The sequence below is a fragment of the Crassostrea angulata genome, chromosome 10 (genome assembly GCF_025612915.1).
Source record: "Crassostrea angulata isolate pt1a10 chromosome 10, ASM2561291v2, whole genome shotgun sequence".
In the NCBI taxonomy this organism is placed as follows: Eukaryota; Metazoa; Mollusca; class Bivalvia; order Ostreida; family Ostreidae; genus Magallana; species Magallana angulata.
Window position 1 is genome coordinate 42890572 of NC_069120.1, and position 27384 is coordinate 42917955.

A 27384-nucleotide genomic window follows, 5' to 3' on the forward strand; every position below is an offset into this window, starting at 1 on the left:
AGTGGAGATTTGTCATGTGAAAAAGAGAAACTTGACGGATATGTTGATGTTCCGACGTTCGTACAAATTTTGGTTAAAAATGAATTAAGATGAATCGAAAAACTCCCAAGAGTTACTCTCGTCGAGTATCTGAGGATGTGGCTTCTTTAGATTCATGGAGTGAAGCTCTGAGTGATGATGTGTCAACTATAACGGTAAATGATAAAGGGCCATCACTAACTCCTGTAGATTTAAAAGCGAGGAAAAACTCTTCTAATAACCAGCTTTTATTGAATCCAGCAAAGTTGGTTTCTCAATCCTCATCGCGAAATGCTGTTCGGAACAGAAACGAAGAAAGTGGGAGAAGATTCGAAGCGAGTAGTTCGGGACCAAGCCGAAATCCTTCAGAACAAACAGGTGTGAAGTTTGACATCTCTACAAGCGATCCCTTTGATATTGACGATGGATCATTCGATAATATCAACAGTGTGTATTTATCATTGCCTGAAGGACATGGGGCTTGTCTAAAGGAGTCATATTCCACCATCAGTACCTCGGAAAATAACCTGGACTATAATGACTGTAGTGATTTTCATAGCCTCCCAGATTTAACTGCGGTTAATTCAAAGACACGGACGTATCCCCCTCACTATGTACACCCAAAATCTTTGCAATATCCAACACAGGGTGAAACTTCGGAAAAAGTGAAAAACAAGTTAATGTCCATGTGGAACAATGTGAAATATGGTCAGTATACAATTTTGAGGAGGGACAAATAAAACAGTCAGAAATTACGCAATATGATAAATACCTTTAAGTTGATACATTTTAAAAATGTTTAGACGTATTGTACTGGTACTGTACCAGTTATCGGCTAAGACCAGTTATTGGCTAAACTGAGGGTTCGGGTATATAGCACGCGATTATCCGAGATTTTTTAATTCAGTCGTCTGTTTTGAATAAAGAATAGTAAGTTTGCTTGAAAGCTTTCTTGAATATGTTTTAAACATGAGCTTTAACGATCATTGTTTACCGCTGATTTACATCTTTGCACTTTCAGCTGTGGGGGAAGTGACGTAATAAGTTAAAAATAGAACATGGCCTCTTTGTGATACGTTATTATATCCCTTCGTTGATTTGACATATAATATCAATACATATAACATTTATAAACAAAAGGAATTTACTAAATTCTGCGAGATTCATGGCGCAGTTGAACGCCTGATTGCACAATTATGTATTGAATAGCATACGGTTTTGTGTATTACCGTATGGTAATAAACGAATAATTCTAATGCGTTTTGTTTATGTATAATAACCCCTTTGACCTATAGGCTGACCACACAAGGGGCATAATTCAATTTACAATTTGCAGAATATATAATCAACATCTACAGGGATTTTACTATGTTATTATCACGAAGCCGATAACTGTTACAGTAAATCGTAAAACAAACGGCAAATTCGGAGCGTGAAAAAGCACAAAAACAATATGTTTTGGGTTCTAAATGATGATATAATCTAACCGATGGATAAATAAGGAGTTCACCATTTAAAGTATGTCAAGTTTTATTCAAATATATCAAGAAATAAGGAAATGCAGAAAGAAAACGTAAAATTATAGCTGATAACTGGTACAGTGCCAGTACAGTTATAAAAATGTACTGTTTTCTGCTCTGTGCAATATAAACCAAAAATTCTACTTCCCATGTGATATAATATAAAATTTATATTCATTGAAAATCAGATTTTGGCATGCATTGTCTTATTCTGATGCCAGAGTATATTATTATTACTTTCATGTTAAATACTGAAATCTGATTGGTTTAGACGCAATAGAATCCGTTCTATTACCCTCAGCGTTAGCAACACACTTAGCAACTGGTAACACAACGAATTGTTACAAGCACGTAAATCACAGGGTTGCAAATAACCACTCGCCCACTAGCAAATGCGAGTAATTTTTACTGTGGGCGACTATTTCTTTAAGATTTAGTTGCCCACATGGCGACTATAAATTTTTTTGGCAATCAAGGACCAACTTAAACAAAATGGTCTCTTTTTGATCGGCAACTTCGTTGGAATTTCCTCCATAAGAGAAGTTAAAGTCGCCATGTATTATAAGTTTACAAGCGTTTAAATTAACCCCAGAGGCAATCAAATGATAAATAACTATTTCTGAAGACGTTTTCACAGCATCAGTTAACCCTTGTTGTAATTAATAACTCGAGATTGTCTTATCTTTAGGGGTTTTAAATACGGGTGATGCAACCACATACTGTGCAACCGATGTTTATTACTTGTAGGGGTAATTCCCCTACACCCTTTATTGAACCTGGATAACTAATAATATCTTATTAAATGACAGATTACAAAATTGTGCAAAGAGCATCATTTTATAACTGTATAGTACATTTATTTGATAATTAAACCCCCATAGTAACATTTAGATTGGTAAAAAATATTATAAAAACCAAAGGTTCTGATTTGAAAATAAAGGGCTAATTTTGCTTTCCAGTGTATTAACAGTAATTTTATGACGGTATATATAGTGTTATACATAGGTAGTGCAAGGTTGTAATATTTGATAAAAGAATCCTGGGATTTCTTCTTGGCTTAATGTACCTTCTGTGATGTAACACAAATTTCATTGACATCACAGTGAATTTTGCAAAATGATTTTATAACTACATGTAAATAGATAGAAATGGCACTTTTTGGATCTTGACATTTAAGTTTACAGAATTTTACATTGTCATACTCTGCACCTGTTATGATTTAAAAAAGGAAATTCCTGATTCGAATGTGTGCAACACATACAGGTTAACCAGAGTGATTAATGATATAAAAACAGCTGAATTATGTTTTGTAGGATGGACGTTGAAGACAAAGACCAGCTTTAGATTTGACAGTCCAGTCTGGCTTTTGGGAAAATTTTACCATATAAAACCAAGTGGTGAGCGATGAATGATTAACCCCACATATTTACTGTACAGTTCTGTCATATAAATCTAAATCATATTAATATCATTTGAGACATCTTTATATATCTTGAGAAGGCTAGATGGTCAGACTATTTATAGACCATAGTAATCTCCTTAAGCTCTGTAAAAAGAGAGATTAAAAAGAGAGCTTTTCTTGTAATTATAGATACGGTAGTTCATAGCCAAACAAAACATATCTAGAAATTTCAAGAAGATGGTTAATTTGTTGAACTTGACAACTTGATATTCCCTTTTTAAATGCCAGAAGACAGGAGTCTTATGATTTTTATGATTTGCAATCACTTTGACCTGGTTTGTATAGCCTGATTCATTATTGCCATGCATCTCAATGCTCTTGAAAAAGTAAAACAAATACTGTTAATTAAATAAAAGAATGTGTGAAATCATTAGTAATGTGTTACCATGTATAATTTTAGATCTCATAGATGATGATATTCAGAGAGGAAAAAGAACAAGAGTTGTGCCAAACATTGAAAAGTTCAAACAGGATTTCTCGAGCCTGCTGTGGTTTACGTATAGACAAGACTTCCCAGCCATCCCCGGGACCAAGCTGACCTCGGACTGTGGGTGGGGGTGCATGTTAAGGAGTGGTCAGATGATGCTTGCTAAGGCTCTCACATTACATTACTTAGGACCAGGTCAGACATTTTCAAAGCTGTTTGAATTTTAGAAAATGGTTGTTGAAATTAAATCATTTTTATTCCTCAAAAAATTAAAAAACCCAATAATTACATGTACCAGTACGGTATTTGTTATTTTCTCCTGAAAAAAAGTGAAAATGTCATTGTATTAATTGATTCAAAATATAAATCAATTTCATCAATTTTTATTGCAATTTTATGTAAAGGTATGAGGTAATAAATACAGATGCTAATGCTGATTTAATTTCACTCAACAGATGTACTTATCTAATATGCAGATGAAATGTATAATTTGTTACACAATAGTTATTGAACATGCAGATAAATTGTATAGAGTTAAAATTTATTACTCATTAGTTATTTAACATACAGATAGATTTGTTACAGTGATAATTAATTACACAACAGTTTTCTTACAGTGAACTCAGACTAATACACCTGTTGAACTCCTATTTATTTTTAGAATGGAATGTGTTTAGTGACCAAACAAGAGAACAGGAAACGTACAGGAAGCAGATAATCCGCTGGTTTGGAGATTACCTCTGTGACGAGTCACCGTTCTCTATGCACCGATTGGTGGAGGTCGGGAAAAGTCTTGGCAAACAGCCAGGGGAGTGGTTTGGTCCCGCCTCAGTCGCTCACATACTCAAGTACGTCGACAAGTCTTGATGTTTAACTATCTCAATAAACTGTGTTCATTGCTGTAGTTTAGGTTTGAAAAGTTTGTGCTAGTAATGAGATATTCTTTTGCTAATGCTTTCGCTCATTGTGATAATGTTTGTGATTTAGAGAATGCATTTAATATCAAGGTTTTTTGGGGGGTATACTATGTAGCTAATGAAGCCTTATCATCGTTAACATGATTTCCATGAAAAATGACACATACAGTAAAGCGTACTTACTGTACTCATATATCTTATTCTGACCAATTAACTTACGTTATTGTACAAAAACATTTGATAATTTGAATTTCATATAGTAGTGTGTTTTATCATGACATAAATACATGTAGTCTGTTCCATTTGATCTGAACAAACATAATTTTTTATATTTTTTTCAATAGGGAAACAATGGTGAAAGGACAGAAGACACAGACAGTTCTATCAGATCTCTGTGTATATGTCTCTCAGGACTGCACTGGTAAACTTCCTAGCCTACATAAAGGCTTCTTCAGATTTGAAATTACAATTTCGTTGTAATCTGCAAAGTTATTCTAATTTGTGGGAGTCAATTTTTATGGATTATCATTAAATTTACAGGTTTTTGAGGGACTGTTGTTTAAAGAAAACTTTTTCGAAATTATTTCGTCGTAGTTTCAGTATTTGAGTGGACATAACATTTCTCATTTTGAGAACCACTACTCACTTTATCTGCGAATACAACATGATCTTGTGTGTTACATGTATCAAAATTATTATATTTACATCCACCAAGTATTATTCCTTCTATTTCTTACGGAAACTTGTAGTTAATTCATAGCTCTATAGAAACAGCCAGACTGAAATCTACACGCCCCGTTTATCGATTGGTCGAAATCTACATCGGCTGACACTGACAAGAAAATGACAGGACAGATATTGACACGCCCTGTTTATCGATTGGTCCAAACCTACAACGACCTAGGAAAAATCATGGACTGCACGAAATAATCATGACGATGTCAGAATCAAAGTCTCACAGGAGACGATTTGGCTGTTTCTTTTAGCTAACGTACTTACGTACATTAACAGTAATTTAGTAAATTTTACTTACTTTTCATAATCAATTTATCAATTAGCTAAAAGAAAGATGTTAATATAAACAATAAAATGCTTTCTTTGATGATTCTGAAGCTAGCGGTCATTGCAGGAAAAATTTACATAACCCGCTAACGCGGGTTATGTATTTTTTCTGCAATGTCGCTACCTTCATATCCCGAATGAATCACCAAAGAAAGCATTTTATTGTTTAATATTTGCATTTGTGTGAAAACTCAAAATGAAAGACTGATGTTACTTTTCAGTCTACAAACAGGACATATATGAGCTCTGTTGTACGCGACCGAGGACGGATACAAAGTTCACCAACTCCACGGAGTCGGAGCATGAATCCAGTCAGGATGCTTCCTCCATGGACTGGAAGCGGGCTGTCGTGATCCTTATTCCGGTTAGACTAGGAGGGGAGCAGCTTAATCCAGTCTACATTCCTTGTGTGAAAGGGCTTCTATCTCAGGACTCCTGTATCGGCATCATTGGAGGGAAGCCCAAACATTCACTCTACTTTGTAGGATGGCAAGGTAAAGTTTAAATTTTGATTGAGGATTTTTAGCTGTATAGAACAGCATGTACATGCATGTCAGTGAAATGAATTAATTACATATTTTAAGATCTTTTGTATATTAAAACTACATTCATTGAACGTTATTCTCAAGAATTAAATTTGTTACAGGAAGCAAATTAATGCATATACTACAGGGCTGCGTTCAAGATCGTAGCAGCTATCCTAGCCGCTAGGTCATAGATATCTAGGTCTATTGAACGGACCACTAGTTTAGCTTCTAGGTCTCTGATTTAAAAATTGGAATACTGGAAATTCAAATACAAAAATATAACATCTACATGAATTTTTAATTTTAAGCGGAAATATATGTTAAAATTCACAATAACTTATAGGATGAACAAAATATCACCAGATAGAATAAGTTTCAGGTTTGTTACATAATGGTTACTAAGGTAGCCATCTTGAATTTGATGCTTAGCATTAAAAATGTAGACAACGAATATCTACGTAGTGGCTAGGTTAGCTTACCATTCAACTGCGCAGCTGCTATGTAGCCCTACATGGCAGCTTCGATCTTCAACGCAGCCCAGGTATAAGTTTGCCTTCAATTTGCGAACACCATACATAGGTATTCTATCATACATGTACATGACATATAGGCACTAATCAGTATATATATGATTAATGAATAGTGCGTATCTGGATAAAGATGTTTCTTCATTAAAGTCATACTTATAAATTCCTATGCTATTTTTCAGAAGACAAACTGATATATTTAGATCCACACTACTGTCAGGATGTGGTTGACACAAGGGAGAGACACTTTCCAATCCAGGTAAGCATTTTAAGTTATCTGCAATTACATGTGAAAACTCAGAGGAAGCAAGTACATATATATATTTCAATTTGTTTTTAATTGACTTCATATGCTGTTCATATACTGAAAGTGCATATCGGTATGTATATAGTATACATATGCACTTTCAGTGTGTTAAGAAAGATATTAAAAATTTGATTTAAAAAAATCTTTTGAGATGTATGTTTTAATGTTTCTTCGAGTTTTCCAGCATGAGTTAATTAAGTATGGTTGTAATGCACTACATGTATTTGATTGGCTGATACAATCAACCTTGATTATGTCAGAGTTAGACTAACATCATTAAATTTGTACAATATAACATCAATTTAAAGGTCACATGGCTTTGTTTTCTACCTTTTAAATAACAGTAGCTAAAAGTTAAATTACAAGTCGTGAGTTTAATAGCTACCCAGTTTCTAAACTTTTACTCATATGAGTAAACTAGCTAATGAATTCATTCCTTGATTATATTATAAAAAGAGCTTCAATAAAATGTTTACTCACACTATATACCGTTTCAACATATTTTACAATGTTCTTTAATCCTGCATTTCTTTTTTTGTTTACGTCAACAAAAGATACCTAATAATGATACAATGTATTATTTGGTAGGGGTATATGTATTATGATATAGATTTATTTTTTCATTTCAAGGAAAATAAACATCAGGTGCTTGTGGTTGATACAGGTTACAATTTATTTATGAATTGTCCTATGTTTTCAGTCCTATCACTGTATGTCGCCCAGAAAGGTCTCCATTGACAAAATAGACCCTAGCTGTACCATTGGCTTCTACTGCAGAAACCAGAAAGAATTTGAAAAGTTTGTACAGCAAACAGAGGAGGTAAGAAAATGGCTATTTATATTTCACTCAGGATTTGAAAATAGACATTTTTATACAGTAAATTTTCCAAAATTTGTTGGTTTTACTATTCGATATAGGAGCATTTTACATGGAAATGAGACATGCAGTTGTAATAACAAGTTTTTCTGTCAGTAATGAATGTAGGTGTGCTGCAGTTTTCATGTAACCTGTGTTATTTTTATCACGCACAGTGCTTTGATACTAGTGTACGTGTGAATTTTTATAACATGTAAAGTCATGTACCTTTATGTGGTATAAAGGAGACGATACACGTATGAGATTTACAAATCTATTGCAGATGGTGGCACCACCAAAACAAAGGCTTTCCTACCCAATGTTTGTGTTCAGTGATGGACATAGTAATGAGGTCAAGATAGACACGGCTGAAAAGGACCGCCTCCTACGAGTCAAGCACGTTCGCCTGGACGAATATGGTCGCATTCGTTCCCAGACACTGGATTCTGAGGAATTTGTAGTTTTATAAACACTATTTATTTGTTGACTTAGCCTTATTATATAATGGAGTGCAGTAGTACAAATTAGCATGTACATGTATGTTTCTCCTTCTTGAGAGCTATGTTTAACATTCTATACTATGTTAACAATCTTCTAGCATAATGAAGCATATCAGTTCTTTGATATCTGAGGCATTACCTTAACCACTATCTGGAGCATATATTTATAGGGTGTTAGTTAAAATCCCTGTAAAAGAAAATCTGAGGGAAGGTGATATCTGAGGCATTACCTTAGCAACTATCTGGAGCATATATTTATAGTGTGTTAGTAACATCTGTCCATCTTGTTTAGAAGTGATATAAAGCTCAAATGGATTTGTGTCCTAACCCTTATTTTCGATACGACATATTTACTCCTAGCTGTGTGAAGTTAATCCCAAGCAGTTAAAAAGTTCAGAATTCAAAGACATCAATGGGATATGGATCGCGCTTATTTTTCAGCCTAGAATAAATACCAGACGTACCATACATGTAAAACTTGCAGCACAAAATCCAGATGTCTAAGTCATGACAATCAATTACACTTCATTGAGAGTCTTTCCCTGTAAGAAGTGTTCGTCCTACATGTATAACAACTGCTCTACTTTCTTGGTAAATGCACACTGTAAGTTCTATCATATTAACTTCACTATGTTTTCATCTGTCCTTGTGCAATAGCGAGACTTGCATAAACTGTCCCAAATTGATTGGCAATGTTAATTTTGTGTGAACTCTCTCAAAACATCCCGAGTTTATTTTGCCGTGTTCATTTTGTATTGGATTGAACCTATTTGCCAAGTTGAACAATGTCAAAATATTTGACACTTTTAACTTAATGTGGTGACTTAAGTCTGTACTTCAGTTAGTACGTGATGTTGGTAAATTCAGGTTTCTGAGGATTCACATTTTACTGTATCTCGTATTTTCATGATTAAATTAATTACCATTGGGCACTAGAATGATTGCTCACATCAAAGAGTAAAGAAAATTCTCTGGTTACTTTGCATCTTGATATGTAGTATTGGAAATTTTGTTTGCCAAATGAAGGAATTTAATTTAGAATTTCACACTATTTTTGGTGAAATTTTTAATCTGCCAGTTTTCGGTACAGGTATTTGAGAATAAGAATTCAAAGAATGTTTTTCATAAGATTACCTCCATGTACATATATATATATTAACAACTGATTTAGGAGAATAACCAGGATGCATCAAAGAAATCTTAAATAACCTTGAAGAGATCAGCCAAAATTAACGAACTCTGTACAATGTATACATATGATTTCCAAGCTACATGCTTGTTCTTTAAACAAACAGATGGCTGTACATATGAAGAAAGATGTACTGTTATAAAGCAGTTCAGACCTATTTTATTTGTACAAGAATATACATGTATGTATATTTTATTGTTAATGTTAATTGTACATAATGGTTAATCATGTACCGTACATTATTTTTGATTTGCAATATTTGTATATTATGTTAATTTATTTTTTGCTGTCACGATATGAATCAGATGGCAGTAAATGGGAAATATACAAGTGCGTTTTACAAATTGTCTTAGCATAATTTTCCGTCAAGTATGTGATTGTTTTTGGGTGACCTATTTCCTTGAATGTTGTTGTTAATGAATATGAAATAAAATATTGAATTTTACAAAAAAAAAGAAGTTTTATTTGTCTTTTCAGAGTCTATAATGCTAGTATTGAATTTCACAAAACATATTAGGGTCTTCCGTCTTCAGCGGAAGACCCTACTATTATTCTATTGTTTCTTTTTCACTTTTCTTATTATTCTTTTTATTCTTTTTTTGTCTTACAAATTTTGTGCAGGCGATTTCTCAAAGATGGCTTATTCGATTTTCTTCAAATTTTGAGGGATGATGTGTCGGCATCTGAAGTTTGTACCGCCGTTTCAATTTCTTGATAATCACTTCCGGTCGGAAGTTATCGTCCGTTTACGATTTTAAAAAGTCAATTTTGTCGGCTAGAGATCTAAAAAACGAATAAAGATATAGGGCTGAAATTTTCAGTGAAGATAGACATCACTTTTACCTGTTGCAACATGGTCATAAAAACGTCCGCCGTCACTTCCGGTCGTCACCGGAAGGAAATATAAAAAATCGATTTTTTCAACTTTTTGCTTTTAATATATTTTTCTAATGGGTTGATAGAGACTCTTTTACTGAATCAGAATATGTAATTTGTTTTGAAATCGATTGATGTGTTCCCCACATATTGAGCATCAAAGTCCTGAAGAGAGAGTCTGAGTAGCTCGTTCGTTAGAGTCGTGGACATGTGCCCAGGCGACCCGGGTTCAAGCTTCGGGTGTCGAAAATTTTTTTGCGTTGATTAACAATTTAGTCTTAAAAGTGAATGATTTTATCTCATTTATTCAAAAATCGGACGGAAGACCCACTCGTTGCTCGCAACGAGAATGATCTAGTTTTATTATTATTTGTCAGTTCAGAGTTTACTGAACATTGCATAGCTCTGTAATTCTACAATATACTGATGAACGAATGCTTCTGCAGGGGCTACCGGTATTTTTGGCTTAATTCTGTGGCATTTCAATCATCAAAAGATATTCAAATATTATCCTTCAACTATTGACAATGTTGCCATAGTGATTATTAAGCATGACATTGTACCTTTCAATGCAAAAAAATCAATAGACTAAAAAAAAAATTCTAATACATGCAGTTTTGAGTATACATGTATTTTACCTTACTCATCAAACCTTTAAACAATAATCAAATTGGCCTTTTTTTGAATTTCCAAAATTTATTCATATCAAATCTCATGAGTGGTAATATTCTTGTAAATATTCAGCCTTAGGTTTCAGAATTTTCTTTTCCGTTAAATTTACAATCCATCCAGGATGAAGTCCAAAGAATATTTGTCTTGGGTCCTTCCTCTTTAATAACAATGATAATTTGTCACTTTCTGATAAGTCTGGTAGATCATAGCCGTATTTCTGGGATAACGCCACTCTTTCCTCGGCTATTTTCTCTGGATCTGCAAGGTACCCTCGGAACTTGGGGTCACTGTAATATTCTACTGCATCTGTGGGAGGAAGTTTACACTTGGGAATTGGTTTTCCTGTCTTGAAGTATGTCTCAGGATCTTGTAGGGCAATGAGGCTGAGGGGGTCATAAAATCTCGTCATGATCACGCCTCCTAATCTCTCTATTGTGGCAATGGTCATTTCTGAGGCCCATTGTACTTCAATGCAAATGGGAGTTGAAAATTTCTCTGCACCCTGAAAAAACCCCAAAATATTAAGAAGAATACAACTACATGTAGTGTGTAAATATTATGGTCAACTCTATAACTTGTTTACCATCATATTTTACAGAATGGAAGAGGCTTACATAGGCATTGCCTGCTGCCTAATCCATTTATGTAAATGTATATTTGCAAAATAAAATATGTTCAAATCAAATGTTTTACAGAATGTTGATAATGAAACATACATGCAACCACAGAACCCTACCCCCCCCCCCCCCAAAAAAAAAAAAAATTTTTTTTTAAATGAAAAGAATACAATATGTACTAGTAGTGCTAGTAGCAATATGAGATTTCTACAACAGTTACTTCATTTTCATTTTACCAGGTACTTTAATTACAGTTTATTTGTATATTAACCATGATGTTGATATTGATGCACAATCCAGTATGTATTACAGAGCATAAATATACACACTGTGTTGTATCTACTGCAAAAAAATGGGGAAAAAAAACCAGTTTTGTTTGTGTGATATATATCCCCTATGTGAGCAACCACTGCTAGTACCTCCTCAGTGAGATTGATTCCATAATGGCGTCGATCCACGTGGAGGTGATAGTGACCAGTCATACAGATGGAGGAAATGTCAATCACTTCGTTGGGATCCAGGCACCCCATGTCTATCATTCTCTGCAGCCTCAGTAACGACAAAGGTGGATACTGTCTCTTTAAGCTAGAAAGCAAAACAACTTTTGTGTAGAAATTTCACATAAACAGTTACCACATCACATTTTCAAAATAATCCTAAACAAAATTATGATTTTTTGCAATGGCTATATGGAATTCAGTGTTATACATATGGATCATTGTCTAATAAATCTATATAAGCCCTACTTGCTAAAAGAATTAAGAAATTCATCAAGATATTTTGAGGTAGCTTCAGTACAAGTGTTATCTTTGCCATAGTAAGCTTTGTCACTTTTCACTTTGCTTGCTTTCAAAAACATCCAGCTAAAAGTGTTTACAAGTATTTCCATTTTCTTCATCAAGAACTCATTATACAAAAGAAATAACATTTTTTTTAATCAAACCAACTGTGAGCATGGCATAACAAATGCAATGTCATCTGAACAAACACTCTCTGATTAGTTATACATACTGATGTCCTTCATAGTAATATTCCTGTGGAACTCTGAGATAAAATGGTTTATGTCCTGTTTCAAATCCTAATTTGGGCAACGTCATCCTCTGGCCTTGACCCTTGTGACCTCTACCATGTGTTTTGTTTTTGCCCCAACCTCTCCGAAGATTATGCTGCAAAATACCAAATACTGATGATAACATAAAGTACTGGTACTCTTTTAAAGAGTATGGTACTCTAAACACTACTGGCATGCGACCAGTTCTCGCCGAGTACCATTTCTCGCCAGTACATTGTGACGTAATTTTTCGTCTATAATTTTATCTGTTGATAAAATGACGTCACAATGTACTGGCGAGAAATGGTACTCGGCGAGAACTGGTCGCACGCCAGTATTGATTTAAAACAAAAAAGTAGAAAAGTGAGAAAGTAAATGGAGACTACCGGTATATGGATTGGGGGGTTAGGAGCTGAATGGACTTGGACAAAGAATTAATTGTACTTCACCTCACCAAGACTAACTGAGATGTCAGTCAAATTGTTTTCATTCATATAGGCATACAAGTGTCAGAGAAGCAGAGACATAACATTATGTTGTAGCATGATTCCATTTTCTTCTAATGCTTGTATCTATTTAGCACGAGTCTCATCTCAAAACATTCAAGTACTCTAATACCATGAATACAATTTGAGTCTAACAATACAATACAAACTCTAACTACATCAAAGTTGCACTATGTACCGAATTTCCTCTATAGTATCTCTGGGCCTCAAACAGTCAAAAAGGGTTTAAAGCATCTTTTTAATACCTACCGGTTTCTTTTGATCCATAGGCGAATTTTTTATATTATTAAGAGCCACCCGTGGCAAATCTTTCACTAATCTTAACGCTTTTTCGATCCCCATCTTTCATGCCTTTCAATCATCCGAAAGTGGAGGTATAATAAAACGAGTGCTCCCCCTTGAGAATATTTCCAGATCACAGAAACGTTTTGAATAAGGAGTAGTAATACTACGTTTTACAGAAGCATGATTGATCAGGAGTCGCAATTTGTTTACGTTGGTGCATGTCGGATCGTTTGTATAAACGCAGTTTTTAAGCTGAAACCCCGATTCAGATATAACTATGGTTCGAAGTAAGACATTGTAAATTGAAATCCATATTCAGTTTAACTTGTTATACAATGAATTCGCCTTCAGTATGTTTATAATGGATAGGAAGTTTAGATTAATCATTTTAACGTTTTATGTTAAAAATTGAAATGTAATGCTTTTACATGGTAGCCTTCATGTTATCATTGGTTATCACCATGCTGTTTATTGTACATTACTCAGTGAATTATTAAATATTTAATTGTTTACATTAAGTTATATTATAAAATAAAATAATCTGATATTCTGTATACCCATGTTCTATCAATAATTAAATTGTCACATTAAGGAAAATTAATTATTTTATTTTTCTTATCAAGTTACTGAAGATCTAGTGCGCAAGAGGGCAGAACACAATAATCTAGAAATTTCTACATTGGAAGAAATTTCTCTTCATCAGCAAGACATTGAGAAGTAAGTCATGTGTCCTGTTATGTCCCATTAACTGTTTTGCTGATATTTAAAAATGGCCCGTAAAAAGGGCTTGATATTTGCTTTATTGATAGAAAATATTAATATAAACTTTTATGAAAAACTAAATGTTTAATGCACAAATACAGGGATGGGGTAATGGTAATTTGTAATGGTAATTGAGTGTAATTAATTACAAATTTTGATGTAATTGAAAGTAATGTGTAATTGGCCAAGTTTTCAATGACATGTAATGGTAATTTAATTAATTACTTTCAAAAAGGCATGTAATTCCAATTACTTTTCAATTACTTTTAATTACATACTGATGTACAAATAAATATGAAACTGTCCACTACCCATTGTTCCCCACACTATCAATGGTACAAGATAAAGTTAGGAAGAGTAGTTAAAAAGCATTAATTGAACTATTCTTATATTTATCATACGAAATATTTTAGAGAATGAATTCAGAGTGATTCAATATTTAATCATAAGTTGCCCAAATTTAATTAAGTATATGTATTTGATGATTTGCTTGATCTTTTTTTCTTAAAAAATACTTATTTCCCTTCTTATTAGAAAAATTATTGTGTCAATTATCATCGAGTTGGATTAAAACATCACTGTTTAATTTATAAACAAAATCAGTGTTATCGAAATTATATAAACTATCAAGTCATGCTTTGTAGTTGATAGCCTAAAATACATAGAGCTATAATGCGTGGCTTCAAATGGGTTTTAAGTTTTTAATGCCTTACATGTCCACAGGATGTTTTCCCTTATTGCAATCATTTGATAATTAGGTAGAGAACAACAGGTGTGAATCGTGTTTTGATAACAATTAAAGTCTGCCCTCTACCCGAGATTAACCTGTACTTTGGCATTGTATTTATAAAGAAAAAAATAGTGAATAAAAATGCAAAGGAGAAAGTTTTTATTAAATAGTTTTGCTTGCAGGAAATACTTTAGTTGACATGATTGGTGTGGGTTAGGGGATATGACTTTTTAATGTTTATTGAATATCAAGGTGGTATGGGACACCTCCAAATTGTGACTACCGGTACTTGCTTTTGAAATAAACAATAATTATAAAACCAAATTTATATTTTTCTTTCAAAAAATTGTTACTTATCAAAGTAGTTTACAAATTCTCAAACAATGAAAGAATTTTATTATGACGGAATTTTATTCACATTATAGACATACCTCCTTAAATGTTTATGTGTTGTAGATAAATCATAGTTTTATTAAATTTTTATTAATTTCAAAATGTAATTTGTAATTTAATAAATTACATCTGCAAAGTAATTGTAATTTAATTAATTACATTTGAAAACTCTTGTAATGGTAATGGTAATTTAATTGAAAAATTTAAGCAAGTAATTGTAATTTAATTAATTACTTTCCATTGTAATTGACCCCATCCCTGCACAAATAACAGTAAAAAGTTGTAAATTTACACTCTTGTTGAAAGCAAAATAATGATTACCTGGTTTAAAACTATTCAAAGAGCAGTAGTCAAGTGATTATAGACTAATATATGTATTCTAATATAATAAGTATGTATCTATTGTTTTAAAATTTTCATTTCAGGATTGAAAACTTGGATAAATGGTGCAGGGATCTAAAAATTTTATATTTACAGAGCAACTTGATCCCCAAAATTGGTATTTAATCAAAACGTTATCTTTAAACAACACATAATACTTCATTTTAAAGACTTATTACAATGTATAAGAAAAGTTGATGAATACAAGGAATACCATTACAACAAACACAGATTTAATTGTTTATTAAACGATTTGTTGACTTCCAATTTGTTTCAGAAAATGTTGGTAGGCTAAAGAAACTAGAATACCTAAATCTAGCTTTGAATAATGTTGAAAAAATTGAAAACCTGGAAAGTAAGTATGAAAAAATATACATATTTTAACATTTATTGTTGTTTTAAGAATTGAATTGCTACAGCAGCTAGAAAAGAAATGAGAAAACAATTGATAAGCATACAATGTAAACATGGACTCTTTGTTCAAGAAATGTTTGTACCAGATTATAGTCAGTCTTTTTATGAAAGGTTATTTTTCTCATATTAGATTGTGAAATGCTGCAGAAACTGGATTTAACTGTGAACTTTGTTGGTGAACTTACAAGTATTGAGTGTCTCAAGAATTTGGCTCATTTTCGAGAACTGTAAGTTGATTTTGGATATTGTACATGTAGATAAATTAAATAATAGTACCGGTACTTATAAAAATGGGAATTTTCATGAAAAGTTATGTTATTATTTAAGGAATGAATTCAATATTTATTTGTTTTATACAATATAATGGTTTGAAACAGTTTACGCTTTTTTATAAACCGCTTCGCGGTTTAAAAAGCGTTAACTGCCCCAAACCATTTTATATCGTATAAAACTAATAAATATTGAATTCATTGCTTATAATTTAATTTTTTTACTCTTCATTGTAGATAAAAACGGTCATTTGACCTTTAAAATGACGTAAATTTGTACAAAATTCAAACGTAACGTCAGGCGTATTGATACGTTTTTGACTTTAGTCTTACTATGACATAGGCAACATTCTTTATACGATATAAAATAGTTTTGTAGCCAATCAGAAAGCATGTTACAACCAGAATTAAATTATTTAAAATTATGAATTATTTTAAAATATGGATTTTGTTTTCAAGGTATTTGACAGGGAACCCTTGCACAGAATATGAGGGCTACAGGGAATATGTTGTAGCCACATTACCACAGCTAAAGGTACGGACTAAAGAGGTGGTCCCTTGTCAATCAAAATAGGCTTCAGTTTGATAAATGATGTTGTAAATATGAATATGCAGAGATAGCTTCTCTTTTTAATTTGATCTGAATTTTATGTTACAGTATCTGGATGGAAAAATAATTGAAAAGTCAGAAAGGATAAAGTCAATGCAGGTTAATTAGATCTTACTTACATTTGATTTACATGGATTTTAATTTGAATATATAATATAATATGTCTAATAAATTCATTGTTTTTGTTTGGTGTTTTAGTGTATGTCCATTTGAATATTGAATAGTCCTGAATGAATGTATTTTTTTCCAGGACGTTGGAGTTTTGAAAGGTTATATCATAGAACAACAAAACAGACATCGCAAAAAACGAGTAAGTCTTAGGAATCCCTTTTTTCTCTCAAAATTACCTGGTTATTGCTCATTATTTACATGCAAGATATAGCGAGGTATGATCAGTAAATTGTAGGGAACTGAAAGAATAAAGTGAAGATTCATTTACATTAGTACATGTATATGTACATAACATGTACAGTAAAAATAGTTACCGATACAGCATACACACTTAAATCACGATTAGAGCATGGTAAGTTTCATTCCCTTATTAGATGTAAAGAATTGCTGTATACAGGATTATTTTCACCCCGTGTAATTTTTGCCCTTCTAAGCTTGCAGTTTTGGCTTAATTATCTTGAATTCGCCCAGACACAGTTGATATTAAAAGAAATTTGAATTCGCCCAGACACAGTTGATATTAAAAGAAATTTGAATTCGCCTAGTTTTAAATTTGCCCACTAACAACGAGGATGAAAGGGGCAAAAATAAAACGGGGGCGAATATCTCTTTGTATACAGTATGTCTATGAAGAATTTAAAATTCTTCTTCCTGCTACTTTGCTTTAACATTGTTTTACTAGTCAGTACATGCACATGCAGATAAGAGGGATTTATTTTCAAATAAAATTGAGAATTGATGAAAATAAAATTACTGGTACTGAGAGGAACATATTTTTGATAAATTGATTTTAAAAAATACACGTAATAAGTGTCATAAGAAGCAAATAATATTCTCAAAATGAAATATTTTAGGAAAAAGAGAAAGAGGAGATAAGGCGTCATGAAGAAATGAAAGAGAAATCTAAGAAAGGCACAGACTGGTACACAGATGTCAATGGGTAATTACATCTACATATACATGTACCAGTATGTTTATGTATATACAATGAAAAGCATATGTTGTCAAATTAATAATAATGCAGATGTCAATACAATTTTATGTTGATTTCTGACACCCCCCCCCCCCCAGAATGTTGATGGCTATATTTCACTGTGTCGTTGATAAGAACTTTGATGGCTATATTTCACTGTGTAGTTAATTAAAACGTTGATGGCTATATTTCACTGTGTAGTTAATTAAAACGTTGATGGCTATATTTCACTGTGTAGTTAATTAAAACGTTGATGGCTATATTTCACTGTGTAGTTCACTTTAAAAGAGCTAACCTTAAGTGAGCAAGTGATTACAGTTACAGTAAAACACTCTTATAACGAAGTACCAGGGACGGGCAATTTAACTTCGTTATAAGCATAATTCGTTATATCCGTCAAGTTTACGACAGGAAATAGAGACTTGGGGAATGAAATTCACTTCACTGTAAGCGTCAATTCATTATAAGCGTGTTCGCTATAACCGTGTTTTACTGTACTTGGTATGATGTTCAGTGAGCTACTGGAGTGTATAGTTGAGAAATATCTACATGTATAAGCACCCTAGTTAACAATACATGTAAGCTGTAGAGCATTTATAATGATTATCTCTCACCTGGTTTTAGTGATCAAAAAGATTCCCAAGATGCAGGGGAGCCACGGGAGCTAAACACAGAAGAAGAAGACGATGAAGAAATGTCAGCGGAGAAAGATAAAAAGTAGGTCAATCTGCAGACTGTTCAGGGATGGGGTAATTGAAAAAAGTATTTGTAATTGAGTGTAATTAATTACATTTTTCAAAGTAATTGAAAGTAATTTGTAATTGAGTCTGTCTTTAATTACAAGTAATTGAATGTATTTAAATACATTCCAAAAATATTGTGTATTTTCAATTACTTTTCAATTACATCTCAATTACTTTTTTTCCAAGTTTGAAATATAAAATAGGTGTCTTATAATGATAAAAAGATTTTATACATGTTTGGCATGGACTTTTGTTTATACAATAATTAAATGTCCCATAATTTTTCATATGTTTATACAGCATAACACACTGCCCAGGGCAATAGGTAAAGATCTAATTTTGTGGAGGTGTGAACTCCTCTAATACCCAAGAACCCCCATTGATTTTAGACTTAAGGGAGTCAAAATATCTCTTTCTTGTGAATTATAGCAATTATTATTTGTATACTGATATGCTGTACTGCCGGAAGTTGTACTTTCTGAATAAACATAGTTTTAATATGTGAATAAAAATTAATTCACTATAGAGAAAATATTATTCAGAACCAAAAATGAACTCAATGGTACTGAATGAATTTAATGTTAAAGAAAATTTTTCTAGAAATTTTCAAGAAATCTGATCTGAACTATACTGTACAACCTTTAAAAACATAACCGTACATAAAGCTCTGTATATCTTAATTAATGCTGTTAATATATGTATATGTTCTCAAGATTTGAAAAAATAAAACTAAAGTATTTGAAATGTAATTAATTACATTTATCAAAGTAATTGAGAGTAATTAATTACATTTTAAAAAATCAATGTAATTGTAATTGCAAGTAATTGATAAAATTGTCAATGTATTTGAAAGTAATTAATTACTTTTCAAAGTAATTGACCCCAACTCTGAGACTGTTCACCAAAATTTGCATGTAAATGACCTGGATGTATAAAATTTAAATTCACTATAGAATAAGTGGTGCTATTAGTTAGCTCCTTGAAATATCTAGCAAATTGCAATGAAAAATATAATCTGAAAATCATTAAAATTCATGGTTGCTCAATCTTCATGGATTTTGTTAGCTCCCCTCGACAATAATTTACATGCTTACCGAGTTGTAAAACATAAGATTAAATCACCACGGTAATCATACTTGGTAAATCCATGAAATTGGGCCCCAACGAATCTTTTAAAACTTGAAATCTACAAAAAGACCGCCATATATTTTAATGAATTAACAGCAACCATGATTTGATTTGTGGTGGTAAAATTTCAGATTTTGGGATGAGGAGGTTCCTTTTACACCCGAGTCCCGAGTGGCCGTCCACGAACACATGAAGAAGCTCAAACAGAAGGACGAGGACAAAAAGTATGGAGCTTTCGATTCTTTATACATTTATGCCTTTATGTTGCTGATTTATTGTTAAGTCCGTGAAAGGTGTAAAATATAACAATTAATATGATCACTTTAGCAAACCTCCTCCAAAGCAGCCGAGACGTCTGTTTGCTGATGATGGAAGACCACTCAATGTGAATGAAGCAAAGTAAGTACATGTATTAGAGAAATAATTAAAGACCATTTATTTCATTATTTGACTTAATGACAAAATTCACAAAAAATTAATGATAGCAACAGTGTGTCCATATCTGTTTAAGGCAACAGTCATTGCTAATTCAGTACATGTTTCATCACAGCAACTTATATATATGTGAAACTGTAAGGGCATTTGTTAGACAATGATAAAAAGAGAATGCTTTTTCTAGATTAATCATGCTATTAAGTGTTAAACATTTTACAGATAAAGCACACAGCTTGACATTAATGGACATTATATTTGACATGTACAATTTTTTTTTCAGGATTGACTTTACACTGACTGAGAATGAAAGTGAGAACTGCTTTTTACTGGATGTAGCCTGTTTTAAGTAAGTGTATTCTAAACACTGTCACTGTAGATATTTTCATTTTACAATGAGAACTACTTTTATATTTTACCAGTACTGGTACATGTTTTTTTCACCAATGTTGATGCACATGTAACTAAAAGATAGGTGTACATTTATGTATCAATTTCCTCAATGCTCTTGCTTTTTAAAGTATTTTTCTGATTCTATGGAGTTCAGGTGAAAATTTCAGTGTCATGTCTATCATCCAGTCTGGTTCAAGACGACCAGACCTGGTTTTCCTGGCATGTAGACAAACAAGGTTACAAACCAGGATCAGTCAGATCCGAGTCAGCTGACTGATTTGTTCTCAGTAACCAACATGTTCAACTTGGAGTACATTGTATGAAGTTATGCCAGTTTCATTTTCATGGTTTTGTTTTATTTCGTCTGCAAAATTAAAACAGCAGTCAAAGGAGCTTTAACAGTATGCGAAAGCTGCAAGATTAAAAGGGAGGATGTGGGAAATTAAACAAGAGGCCCATGGGCCACATCGCTCACCTGAGGAACAATAGGTATGATAAAGTCAGCTACATGGAGTCATAAAACAAACAATCTGGACAATGTACAATAATACATGTAGATCCTGTATAAATAAAATCCATTTTCCCCTCTTCCTGATTGCTGCCAATATTTACAAGAGCAGACTTTAATCACCGCTCCTGCACATATATAGGGACTACGCAGGCAGGGATGACCGCACACCTACGCAACTCAACAGGTACCAACGTTTACGCAAGCAGGGATGACCGCACACTTGCACCAACAGCTCAACCTAACGCAAGCAGGGAGTGCCGCACACTTGCGCTAGAAAGGCCTGAACACCAGCATGGATGACCATTCATTAGTGCTCCGCCGCTACCACCACCAATACAAGCAGATATGACTGCACACTTGTATTAATGCAATACAGGGCAGGAATTACCGCACACTTTGTATCGAAGGTTAGAAAACACGTAGATTAGATAGAGCAAGGACGTTCACACACTCAATCTATCCATACCTGTTCAAGTTTAACCTCAAACAGTCACTCATCGAAATGCAATAGACACTGTCCCTATATATGTGCCAACCTAAAATAATTCATAGTATCTAATAATTGGAAATCAAAACAAACAAAATAATCCGGCCTTACCCAAAACTTCTTATGCAGAACAACTTATATACATTGAATATTTATTATTGTATAAAAATAATCATCACAATAATTGGTTAACAGTGGATGCATTAATTAAAATAATCAAGAATCAATAAATCAAGGGCAATAACTCAATACAGTAATACAAAAAGATTCTAATGAAAAAATAGCTGCCTGCTTCAATTTTATAGTCATATCACATGTTGAGTATTGCAGTTCTCAAAAAGATCCTTTACAATTGTTTATATATGGGATATTTAGCTACATCAAACTCTGAACCTTCTTGTGAGGCCGAAGAATTGTCCTGGAGCCAAAGTTTTAACAATGATAAAGAATCATCTTGCTGATTAGTTTCTGAGAAGAAGATTTTCAAAGATTTACTCTATATATTCCTATGTAAAACTTTAACACCCCCCCCCCCTCAATGTGGCCTCACACTACCCCCAGGGATCATGATTTTCACAACTTTGAATCTACACTACCTGAGGATGCTTCCACACAAGTTTCAACTTTCCTGGCTGATTAGTTTCTGAGAAGAAGATTTTTAAAGATTTACTCTATATATTCCTATGTAAAACTTCGACCCCCCATTGTGGCCCCACCCTACCCCTAGGGATCATGATTTTCACAACTTTGAATCTACACTACCTGAGGATGCTTCCACAACAGTTTCAGCTTTCCTGGCTGTTTAGTTTCTGAGAAGATTTTTAAAGATTTACTCTATATATTCCTATGTAAAACTTCGACCCCCCATCGTGGCCCCACCCTACCCCCGGGGGTCATGAATTTCACAACTTTGAATCTACACTACCTGAGGATGCTTCCACACAAGACACAAGTTTCAGCTTTCCTGGCTGTTTAGTTTCTGAGAAAAAGATTTTTAAAGATTTACTCTATATATTCCTATGTAAAACTTCGACCCCCCCATTGTGGCCCCACCCTACCCCCGGGGGTCATGAATTTCACAACTTTGAATCTACACTACCTGAGGATGCTTCCACACAAGTTTCAGCTTTCCTGGCTGTTTAGTTTCTGAGAAGAAGATTTTTAAAGATTTACTCTATATATTCCTATGTAAAACTTCGACCCCCCATTGTGGCCCCACCCTACCCCCGGGGGTCATGAATTTCACAACTTTGAATCTACACTACCTGAGGATGCTTCCACACAAGTTTCAGCTTTCCTGGCTGTTTAGTTTCTGAGAAGAAGATTTTTAAAGATTTACTCAATATATTCCTATGTAAAACTTCGACCCCCCATTGTGGCCCCACCCTACCCCGGGGGTCATGAATTTCACAACTTTGAATCTACACTACCTGAGGATGCTTCCACACAAGTTTCAGCTTTCCTGGCTGTTTAGTTTCTGAGAAGAAGATTTTTAAAGATTTACTCTATATATTCCTATGTAAAACTTCGACCCCCCATTGTGGCCCCACCCTACCCCCGGGGGTCATGAATTTCACAACTTTGAATCTACACTACCTGAGGATGCTTCCACACAAGTTTCAGCTTTCCTGGCTGTTTAGTTTCTGAGAAGAAGATTTTTAAAGATTTACTCTATATATTCCTATGTAAAACTTCGACCCCCCATTGTGGCCCCACCCTACCCCCGGGGGTCATGAATTTCACAACTTTGAATTTACACTACCTGAGGATGCTTCCACACAAGTTTCAGCTTTCCTGGCTGTTTAGTTTCTGAGAAGAAGATTTTTAAAGATTTACTCTATATATTCCTATGTAAAACTTCGACCCCCCATTGTGGCCCCACCCTACCCCCGGGGGTCATGAATTTCACAACTTTGAATCTACACTACCTGAGGATGCTTCCACACAAGTTTCAGCTTTCCTGGCTTTCTGGTTCTTGAGAAGAAGATTTTTGAAAATTTCTCGAAATTTTTCATTAATTTCTAATTATCTCCCCTTGAAAACGGGTGTGGCCCTTAATTTTCACAACTTTGAATCCCCTTTGCCTAAGGATGATTTGTGTGAAGTTTGGTTGAAATTGGCCTAGTAGTTCTTGAGAAGATGTTGAAAATGTGAAAAGTTTACGGACGGACGGACAGACGGACAGACAGACGACAGACAAAATGTGATCAGAATAGCTCACTTGAGCTTTCAGCTCAGGTGAGCTAAAAACAACAACATTGAACTAGATTGGAGTCATTGCTTTTGAATGGTGACTGAATGTAATTGGTAATATGCATTTTATGGTTTCTGTTTCTTTTTGTTTCCAGACACATGGACACATCTTTGATTGATTGTGACGTACAGCCTAACTATGTTCGAGTCAGCCTTAAAGGAAAGGTAAAACTCGAGAAAAAAAGCTTAGATTCTAAAAAAATTTCCTGTTCTTCTTAAATCTTTTTTTATACAATGCATTTACTTGTAAGTATATGTATTACAGTGTACGTATTTCAAGAATCATACTTGAACTATCTTATCTTTATTTCTTGTTACTCCTCAGATGTTCCAGCTGTGTTTAACAGAGGAAGTCAATGCAGACTCCAGCACTGCAAAGAGGTCCCAGATCACGGGGCATTTGCTGGTCACAATGCCGAAGGTAAACTATTAAGAGAGACAGACAAAGAGAGAGAGAGAGAGAGAGAGAGAGAGAGAGAGAGAGAGAGAGAGAGAGAGAGAGAGAGCAATGCATAGAATACATGTACAGTGTACTCTAGCAAACTCAAGTAATAAACATGGCAGCATACAAATATTGCCCTTTAAATTTGTAAAGAATCATACAATACTACAATAGTTAAACTTGATGTTTGAATTTTTTCAATTATGCTAACAAAATACCAGTATATGACAGGTTGTTTACTAAAAGCAATGTGAAAACTAATTTTTGTAGGCTAAACCTGTTATAAAGCCAGCAAAACCCAAAGCAGAAAGCAGTAGTGAGAATAAAGAAAACAGACAGAGGGGAAACAGGTGAAATTTAATATGTATGAAGTTCAAAGCATACCGTAACTGGAAACTGTATTACAGCGAATTACAGAATACCGGTAGAGTTTTCAATAGCTTGTTGGATTGCTCAATAGGGTATTCAATTTGGTCAGCAAGGTATCACATCAGGTTTAAATCTAGGTCCTGTGGTTACCCAAGTGTAGATTGTTATTTTGCACTCAACCAATTCATTTGGCACAAAGAAAACCTCTAGAACACTCTCTCCTATTGTTAGCTAATCTATTCATAGATCTTTAAATAGAATGTTCACCTGGACAGCACTGGATTCTATAGAGCATTAATTCTGCTTGGAGTAATTTGAATTTTGTTTTTCAAACACTGTAATTCAAAAGACATTTCTGAAGAAACAAACAAAAGAGAAAAGCATAACTTTAAGAATTACGGAGATATTTTTTTCCTGCAAAAAATCATTAGACATTTTGGTTCCCCAATTCCTGGTGCAACATACAGCACTTAGAGTATTTTTGTGCTGTGACTGCTTCATTAGTTCAGACTTTTTTAGCAGTAATGTAGGACAACAGGAAGAAACAAAAAAGGCCCAAATGTGCAAATGTTTACTAGATTAACTCACTTTATCACTGTCATACCTGAGTAATCACATGTGTTCAGTCTTGGGTAATATATCAGTAAAGCTGTATGTATGTTTGATCATCTGTATTGCATGTACAAACAAATATTACCAGTAACTATTTGGTGCCAGATGAAGGAGCACTTAGTCTGTACACATGCTTAATGTTTGTTGTTTTTTGAAACAGAAATACGATTGAAAAACTTGAGGTTGATGCATCAGCACATAAAACAGTTGATATTGCGAACATTGTGAAGGAAAAAATGGACAAAGTTGTACCTCCACTAGGACACAAGTCTCGGCAGAAAGCACAGGAACGCCCCAATAGTGAGAGCTTTGTGGACGACCCTGACGTTCCCCCCTTGGAGTGATCGCATGCAATATTTAACAATCTTTAAATCACATTCCATAATTTATGATCCGTCCAACTTCATTAAAATACAAATATAAACAAGTCTTTTACATTTTTTTTTGCAAGTTTATGGTCCTTTTCATGGGATAAGTGTTTTTTCCTGCATGTACATTATTTTCTCCCAACTGATGATGACCGAGCTTAATTAATATAATTTGAAATTTAACCTGGTAGTTCCTCAGCAGATCTTTATTGCAGATCTATGTTTTATTGAGTCAAATCAGAGTTTGGACTCTCCTGCCCACCCATTTTGTTTTTTAGCTTTCCATGTCTGGGTTATGAAACTTTGGGAAAGACTTAAATGCCACAAAAATAAGTCTCTGTGACCTCATACTTGAATTTTATGGCTTTTCATAATCAAAATGTGTCCAGATTTTATCTTTCATTTTTCTTTCACTAAAGCTCCATTAAACTTGGTCCACTGATGCAGTTTGAATGGAATGTGTGTCGCGATCCAAAAAGGGGTCACTGTGACCTACATTTGTTTGACTCTTTCAGTAGAAAACCTAGCATATGACTATATGGAACAATCAGGGACATGAGTATAAGTTTCAAGTCAGAAGACTGAATGAGAGAATATTTTCTTGTATACAGTAGTACAGTACATGAAATAAAACAACAACAAATATGTCTAAATGCATCATTTAATGCTTTCCTGAGGATACCTTTCACAGCGTTATCAAAGATATCAATGTAAAGCTCACCTTGGAAATGTCTACAAAGTCAACAAACTCCCACCAAATACCTATTACATGTACACATATAAAATTGGTTCTCTGTAAATCTGAGGTACAATGTATTACAAACACCTCATACAAGCTTTGTTGTAAACTTAAGATGTAATTACTGTAAAAGTGGTTATTTATGCTGGTGATTAAGCATACACTTTTTCCATCGTCAAACAATATTAAATATGCGAATGCATGATTTACCACTCTTTAAGTTTTGATTTTTAAACCATAATTGTAGTGGTGGCCTGATTTTACACGTTTCTAGAAATATCACTTTTACAGTAGTGGTCTAATGTGGTGGTGGCCTGATTTTACACGTTTCTAGAAATATCACTTTTACAGTAGTGGTCTATATGATTAATGCAAAGCAAATAAAGAAACTGCAGCATACAACTTTTTTGCATGTGTTAATAAGATACAACAGAACAGTCATTTTCAAGTAATTTCATCTTTGCCAACAATTGTTTCCCAAAACAGTTAATATGTCATTGACCATATTCCTTAATAATTATTCCAAATTCAGTCTATAACTGGTTGTATAAATCTTATAGATGCATGTCAAGCAATTAATATGGGTAAAAGGAGCTTTATATATACATGTAGCAGCATAGTTTGATTCCAAATCATTCACCTGGTCCCCTTGATAAAACATTGGTAAATCCAATGTAAAATCTGAAGGCAACATCCATGTACATGTCTTTCAATATCCATACCAAGCAAGCACGGCTGTGGCAAAATAAAGCCTGCTCTATATTAATTTGGATTAGTTTAAATATAAACATATTAAGTTGCATTAGACATAATTAAGGTGAGCTCAACATCCACGATACATAGTATGTCAAATTTAATTACATTTACATGTAAAGCATTTTTTTT

At 33.6% G+C, this 27384-nt stretch overlaps 1 protein-coding gene across 1 annotated transcript; it reads left to right on the plus strand.

Annotated features, from left to right (window-relative positions):
• On the plus strand, window positions 1–25820 carry LOC128164800 (uncharacterized). Its single transcript, XM_052828801.1, has 27 exons — window positions 1–726; window positions 2852–2935; window positions 3401–3622; window positions 4089–4275; window positions 4689–4765; window positions 5628–5900; window positions 6643–6719; window positions 7468–7587; window positions 7907–8080; window positions 11459–11505; window positions 13326–13402; window positions 13943–14036; window positions 15630–15703; window positions 15863–15940; window positions 16130–16226; window positions 16728–16803; window positions 16927–16977; window positions 17129–17188; window positions 17904–17989; window positions 18647–18739; window positions 20025–20117; window positions 20221–20292; window positions 20609–20674; window positions 24065–24134; window positions 24295–24390; window positions 24682–24761; window positions 25553–25820. The coding sequence occupies exons 1-27, from the start codon at window positions 90–92 to the stop codon at window positions 25734–25736; spliced, it is 3345 nt and encodes a 1114-aa protein (XP_052684761.1). The 5' UTR covers window positions 1–89; the 3' UTR covers window positions 25737–25820.
• The last annotated feature ends 1564 nt before the right edge of the window (window positions 25821–27384 follow it).